The sequence below is a fragment of the Micrasema longulum genome, unplaced genomic scaffold, assembly GCF_059751315.1.
Source record: "Micrasema longulum isolate JH-2025_06_02 unplaced genomic scaffold, ASM5975131v1 h1tg000597l, whole genome shotgun sequence".
NCBI lineage: Eukaryota > Metazoa > Arthropoda > Insecta > Trichoptera > Brachycentridae > Micrasema > Micrasema longulum.
Genome location: NW_028277793.1, coordinates 838,430 through 846,372, shown reverse-complemented (window position 1 = coordinate 846,372; position 7,943 = coordinate 838,430). Strand labels below are relative to the sequence as shown.

Below are 7,943 nucleotides of genomic sequence, written 5' to 3'. Positions count from 1 at the left end.
ACCAAAAATCAAATTGTTGGTAATAATCTGCCTATCGTTTGAACTAAAGTTCACAATGCAGGCGGAAAAATGTGCAGAAATAAAACATTTACCAACTGCACCCACAATCTATGGAAACCTTCCTCAGTTCGGGAGGGAGACAGAATGTGTTTAGTCGAAGCTTTGAGGGTCAAAATATTCCTTGACCTTAAAAAAGGTACCTATAATTACATCAGGCGCTCGAAGATTACTTGGCTGCATCACTAGCGTCAATTTATACTGATTTATAGGTAATGATCATGATGACTGTTTAGGACTATTTAGTATATGGCGGAAAAATAAAAATGCGCATATTTTAAAATTAATATTTCAAATGACTTTATTGGATAAATATACTTAAATAAATATAATAAAATTTACATTCCTTAACCCCAAAGCCCTATATAATCTAAAGCAAAAATATACATCTTGATAAAATTAGGTACAACTTACATTAACAAATAATCTGACATGGATGGAAAGTTGTGGAACAGAATTCTGAATACATATAATAAATAGTGGAAACAAAAGCTTACAATTTAAAAATAATTTTTATTTTAAAGCATCCATAAAAAATATTTAAATCTGCATAAATATTCCAAATTAACATGCCTAATTTTGGCAACTGTTCTGAAAATTATATTATTATTCAGTTCTAAGAAATCATTTCTCCAGCTTCTTCACATGGAACAGATATTACTGATCTCTGTAAACCCAAAATTATACAAAACTAGAAAATAATTTTAACAATGTAAAATCATAATTTACATTTAACATTCGATTATGAATGAAATAATTTTAATTTAACCTTCACAAACATCTTATAAACTCAATAACTAATTTTTATACATTTTCAAATACGTAATGAGTAAAAATGAAGAAGTTTTTCTAGTATTGGCTACATAGTGAACCTATCGATACATTCACACAAGTAATAGCATATGGAAGCAAAGATCCTGGCCTGCCCATCTAATAACAATGGGTATGTACACATCATTTTGTACTCATCCATACATACATTATATCAAATTGGAAATATTTAAACTACAATTTTCAGAGGATTATTATGAAACATCTAGTGTGTTAAGTCTCAGTGGAGCTCAGTGTATATTATATTGGACTTGACTAGTTTCATAAATAAAAATATTGTCATTTTGGTTACTTATTCCAATAGTCACTGCCAGTTGTTGTAGTGAGTAGCGTTCTTACAGCACAGCGAGTGATGGACTCGCACAATATAAAATATTTTCACTTTAACAGTATCTATCTAATAATGTGCTGCTCAGTTACTCCTAACTGATGCTCATTATACTATGAAATAAGTGCATTTCTTTATTACGTTAGTATAAATACATCTTTTCACACGTGTAATTACTATAGCACCTTGCCAAATGGAACTAAGTGTTGAAATCATTACATATTATTCAGTATACAGATAGACTATTTTTTCCAGTTCATCAATATTTGTGATAGTTTGTGTATAATTTGAAGTTGCTAGTGAATAATAGTGCATTGTTGATTTTTATCTAAAAATACATAACCGATACAAATGAGCAGATGCTACTACGATATATAAATTTGGTATCTTGGAGTTTAAGAACGGAGTAATTATTTGTTACATTATTTAATTTTAATATGCAGCATCTTAACTTGCTTTACTATATTATTGTATCATTATTTTTAAAGATCCAATCTAAGGATACAAGGCATAATTAATTTTTAAATTAAATATAAGATTTTTTTACTATTCAAAATGTTCATATTAAATAGCATTCTAGGTTCATAATACATTGGATACATAAACAAACCTGTTGGAATACTGTGTTCTTATATTTTGCAGGATTTGCGCTGAATTCATAAGGTCAAACAAATTCATGTAGTTCCATCATTAAGAACTTCATAAGTGTTAATTCAAATACATATTGTTATTACTTAGTTTTTCATAAGAAGTATAAACTGGCCAGAAAAACAGTAAATGTGTAGTAATCATTTTAATTACAGAAATACTGCATACAAATTTGAACAAACCGTTTTGACATTTACCATATACCTGAGGCAGTAAGTGAGGTATAATAAATTGTGTTACAATATAAATTTGATGTGTGTTAAATTAATGCTTGCAATTTTCTTGCATTATTCATTGTAGTAACTGCATGAACAACATTTTTAAAACCTGCACTATCTCAAACTTGTAATGTTATTATGATTCGATTCACCTTTCTTGCTCACATGAGTTATCAGTGTATTTATAAAAAGGCATACATTTGTGATGAACCGATTAAAATTCATATTTCCTTCTCTCTAAAATATTCTCCATCTCTGTTGTAATTTGTCAAAATGTACCGGTTGAATATAACTGTAATAATTATAAGAAATGTAATCATTTCCAATTTGAAAGTTAATTAAATTAAAAATAATATAAATTACATTCATGCTTTAAAAAATCCAACGTTTACTACAAATAAGGAATACTATGTCTCATTACACAGCTAAAATAAAAACAGACATTCTAATATTCTATCAATTCGAAGGCATTGTAGAGAAGTTTTGGGAGGAAGTGTGACTTTCATTGAATGCATTAAATGTTAGTGATCTGATGGCTTCAATTCTTTTATCTGTTTAATAAGATAAGCCTTTTCATCGTTGAATTGTTCATCTTCGGAGCGATCAGTGTGGAACTTTGTAAGGAAATCCACTAGCTTATCTTGATTCCGTAGTAATATATCCAATATAGGTTTCGGTTTATTAGGATTTGCCACAAATACCTAAAATAAAACAATAGTTTTAAAACAACATATTTATATATGTACATTACATAATATATTGACCGTGCAGTAGGGGTTTCGGTTAGGAAAGCAGGCAGGTATCTACTACCTACACAATATATCATCAACATCAAACCCATTTCTAATTTGATCGCACTTGGTGGTGCATGAGGCAATGCGTTGTTAAATAAATTCAGCGTATCTTAACAATCTGTTACAGGAAGGTTAGTTGTTTAGTCTTATGTTTAAGGTGCTAGGCCAGTCCAATGAAATATTTCGGTAAAAACCATCAAATCAAAAAAAAAATCATGTCGACCCTCCCAGGAAACGAACCCGGGACCTTAAGCATGGTAGGCTAATGTGCCAGCGTATGCGTAAAATGGTCAATGTATAATTCCTTAATGAAAAAGTATTTTTGTGACAAAATAAAACTATGTAAGAATACAAAAAAGGGCTAATTTTAAAATGGTAATTTTTATGACACACCACTTACCTTGAACACATGGAAAGCCTCAAATTGAATATTCCGTGATTTTTCTTTAAGCATATTCATCATGAGCTTAAGATTGTCAGGATTTGAAATATACCTCGTCATAACAGAAAAGTTATGTCTATCGAGCAAAAGTTCACCCAAAAGTTTTAAACTTTGTCTCCTAGTAACATAGTTTTCAGAATTTAAAAGTCTTTGATAATGACCAAAGACCTTATCATAATTTGCTTCCAAAAATTCTGAGCAGAGCAATTTATGTCTTGTCAGCAGTTCCTGCAAATTAAATAGGATTTATTCAAATTTAAATATAATAAAAATATTATAGATTATCCACAAACAATGCTTAAAATAGTAAAAAGCGAGTTTTTTAGCAAAAATAAATCAAACTAGTGCTATGTATATGGGGAAAATTTTGTGTTATGTAGTGCGGTTATGTCTAAGTTTTGAATCAAGTATAATCGCAATTCATCAAATGTACACTTTTCATGTAAACAATGTGTTATATAATATTTTAGCAAATAAAGTATCTTTCCAAATCAAATTCTGCTTTTTATGTACTGAAAGTCAAGATCAAGGTCCAAGGTTTGATCCCCCAAGTATATGGTTGAAAAAATATTTTTTTTACATCAACATACAAATAATATAGTAAATAAATATAAAGAGAAATTTATTATTGTAAAATGAATGTATCCGTTAGGGTTAATAAACAAATTTTCAAATAAAAAAAATAAAAAAATAAATAATGCTGATCTTTATCAATATTTAAATAATGGATCTTACAACTTAAAAACCGGAATTTGACACTAGATGTCAACACTTGTGTATACGCTGTAGCAAATCATTGACATATATTTATGTCATTTTGAAGTTCTATTCATAAGCTGTCAAAATCAGTCAACAGTGTTTGATTTGCTTGTGCGTATCATATTTTTTTTAAATCATGGAAAATTTTAAAAATTGACAAAAAAACAGCATTTGGGGGGAGTTTTGCTGAGAAAACTGCAGCCGAAAGTCATGGGACTGCTTGTGGACTTATATGGCGAACATGCTCTGGCGAAATTACAATGTTTCGAGTGGTTTCAACGCTTTAAAAGTGGCGATTTTGATATCAAAGCACGAAAAAGATATGACAGCCGAAAAAGTTTGAAGATGATGACCAGAAGGGAGTTGTGTATTATGAGCTTCTAAAACCGGGTGAAACCATCACTGGAGAGCTGTACTGACAACAATTGATTCGTTTAAAGAGAGCATAGAAGGAAACACGGACAGCATGGGAGACCAGACACAATACATTGATTTTTCAACATGATAATGCTCGGACAAATGTTGCTCAACCCTTTAAAAACTTTTTGGAAAATAGCAGATGGGAAATTCCACCCCACCTGCCATATAGTCCAGACTTGGCGCCTTCTGACTTCCATTTGTTTCGGTTGATGCAGAATGCACCGGAATACGCTTCACTTCAGTCCAAGGCATCAAAAATTGTCTCGATTCATTCTTTGATTCAAAAGATGACCGGTTTTTTTGGGGTGGCATCCACCAATTGCCAGAAAGATAGGGAAATGTTGTAACTTCCGATGAACAATACTTTGAATAACAGAATTGTACAAGATTTTCTTTAATAAACGCTCAAATTTCCTTAAAAACATCTGGTTTTTAAGTTATATACATAAACTGGAAAATCATTTTTATCATAAAACCACAATGACCAAATGATTAAGCATTTAAACATAAAAACACAATATTTAAGACAATACTTTGTTACAGTTATATTTATCAAAACAAATTAACTGTGGTTTTGTCAAAGTAATTGTGGATTCAGAAAGCCAAAAATACACAGATGTATGGCTGTACTGATAAATAAGAAAATAAAACTTAATTCATAGATACATTATTTTTCAAGATTAGACTCCGATACAAAGTGAGCAAACTTGGCCATGGTAACAGCGAACAGCCACATGACATAAATGATAATTAAAAACTAAAACTGAAGTATTACGAGTACCTTAAGTACTCCACCATTTGATTTCTATTGCCCATTATCTAACGCATTTAAATTTAAACATTTGCTATTTATTTTTAAATCTGGAGGTACGCCACACATAAGCATATTCTAATGTGTGCTCTAATAATAATTATATTGCATTAACATAAATCTAATTTGTAAATAGCAACACATGTGCCTCAAATTTAAGTCTGCATTTTGATATGGTATGAATGAACCATTGCCTAATTTATTACTATACAACTTTATTCAAATTTATAACGGTTTTCTTTTTTTTTAAAAACATTATAAGTACTAATTTAATCTCCTTTTGAATATTAATTATAAAAATAGAAAAACATAAAAAAAGGGAAAAAAAAATACAGATTTACGATAAAAATATAACATTCTAAAAAAATATATTTACGATCTTAAAATGGTTAGACATATTAAAGTGGTTAAAACTTATCCCTAGTTAGGCAGTTTAGATGACTGACCAGCAGGAAAAAAAAACATCATCATCATCATTCCCTTTCCACGCCTCAGGTGCATAGGGCACTGCATTAGTACACCAATCGCAGCGTATCTTGATCATTTTTTTTGTTACATGAAGATGATCAGTCTTACATTTCAGGTACCAGTCCAGGGACTATGAAATATTCTGGTGTGAAAACACCCTTTTAAATAAATATTTCATATTAACCATGTCGGGAATCGAACCCGAGACCTCTTGCTTGGTAGGCAAACGCGCTGACCATTACATATGAGGCCGACCAAATATATTTTCTGTCTTAAAATGGTTAGACTTTTTAAAGTGGTTATGCCTAGTTAGGCAGTTTAGATGACTAACCAGCAGAAAAAAAAATATTAAAAAAGACTTAAATCTCTTATTTGAACAATTAAAAATATATAATAGGTACCTACCTTAAATGTAGAAAAGGCATCCGAGGCTATATCAAAAGTAGAAACTTCAACATATCTAAAGAAGTTAAAAAAATCTTCCGAATAAAGCATTATTTTTGCCAGAGCTTCATATCTGGCACATTCTCTTAGCATTGTTCCTCCATTTAAGGCAATTTCTTGATGCTCATACCTGAAAAATAAATTATAAATATTTATTACTGTGTCATAAATGTTATTGAATCAAGATTAGCTTTTGACATAATTCATAAAGGATATTATCTTTCGAGCATTGTTGACATATTTACTTACGTACACATATCACTGACCACTTTAATAATTAGATTCAATACTTACAGCACTAAATATATACTTATTATTGATGTTTTTATTGGCGATAACAATTACTCAAAATTAAAACTTGGGCGAGAGATAATATAATAATATCTAAACAAGAGCGAGACAAGCTTCCTGTTATGGGTGCCAGCCTCGGAGCATCACATCAGATCGGACAGCAGTAAGGGGGATCAAGTACTCGAGCACCCGGAATAGTATGCCCGACCTCGATACCAATATAATGAAACTACTGTGAATGTTGTTAACAGAACGCCTTTCGTAGATTTAAAGATACTTACCCTGTCATGAGGGTGAATAATATTTCTGGTTTTGTGCAGATGTACTCCACAGTCGGTGATCTGGTGCCAATTTGTCTGCGTAGTACATTGTTAAAGACTTGAGCTACGTCTTTCTTCCCTTCGAAGTCAATTCTATTCAAATTCTAAATGAAATAAAATCCATTAAAACGATTCCACATTAAAGACAGTTGACGGTAATAATTTTGTCGAGTGATGAATTCAAGTACCTGAATCAACAAAAGCAGCAAATTTGTATTATACAGCTCTTGAGCCAGTTGGGCAACTATGATGTCAGTTTGTGGCTCGGCTTCTGATGTCCCGTACAGCATATTCTTTATCAAAACCTAAAAGATTTTAATAGTTATTTTATTGCTATCGGAATAGTGAAAGGAAACATTATATTGTGAAATTTGTAAATCAATACTCACGAGATTTTTGCTGACATCTTCTTGAGCTTTTTCCGCTTTCTTGTCTCCCCTCTCCAAGGCACTAACGGCATCCTTCAGAGATCTTACTAACTCTGAAGGACTTTTTTGAGACTTACCGAAGAGAGGCATAGTCTTTAAATTATTTCGAAGGCGAAATTTAGACAATTCAACGCTCTACATATGATTACGTTAGAACAATTTCATTCGTAGGACATTAAATATTACGTGTAGAATAAGATGACGAGCACGAAATGAATCTCTTGGAAATATTCAACTACTGATAAACGAAAATATGTTCACACAAGAATCGCCAATGACATTTAAACGATTTCAATCCGTTTCGAATGTTGGCGATAGTGTCTGTCTTCTCACTTCACAAATGTAGACATGAATAATCGTTTACTTATTTATATTTATCTGCCACTTCAAAATAATAGAGTTTTCAGTATTTTATTTGAAATACTACTATAAAGAATACCAAGAAACTATCGCCATAACAGACTGGAACAAGTTCAAGGTAAAAATTGATGATAATTTCGTAATCTATGGAATCATAAGTGACAATATTGCCAATGGATTTTTTTAGTTGCTCCGATGGTACCTACTTACGTATATTAATAATAACGCCCATAGGGCTTTTACTTTGATACAAGCTATACATGCGTGTCTAAAACTTTTTTCCCTGTTAAATAAGCAGGTATTTTTAATTTAACACCATAAAAT

The 7,943-nt window shown here is 31.0% G+C and overlaps 1 protein-coding gene across 1 annotated transcript; it reads right to left on the bottom strand.

Moving 5' to 3' along the window:
* Nucleotides 1-332: 332 nt before the first annotated feature.
* Nucleotides 333-7,734, bottom strand: Mo25 (calcium binding protein Mo25). Its single transcript, XM_088228594.1, has 6 exons — nucleotides 7,221-7,734; nucleotides 7,020-7,136; nucleotides 6,793-6,935; nucleotides 6,182-6,350; nucleotides 3,277-3,546; nucleotides 333-2,783 (listed from the first exon to the last, which is right to left on the bottom strand). The coding sequence occupies exons 1-6, from the start codon at nucleotides 7,347-7,349 to the stop codon at nucleotides 2,604-2,606; spliced, it is 1,008 nt and encodes a 335-aa protein (XP_088084720.1). The 5' UTR covers nucleotides 7,350-7,734; the 3' UTR covers nucleotides 333-2,603.
* Nucleotides 7,735-7,943: the final 209 nt, after the last annotated feature.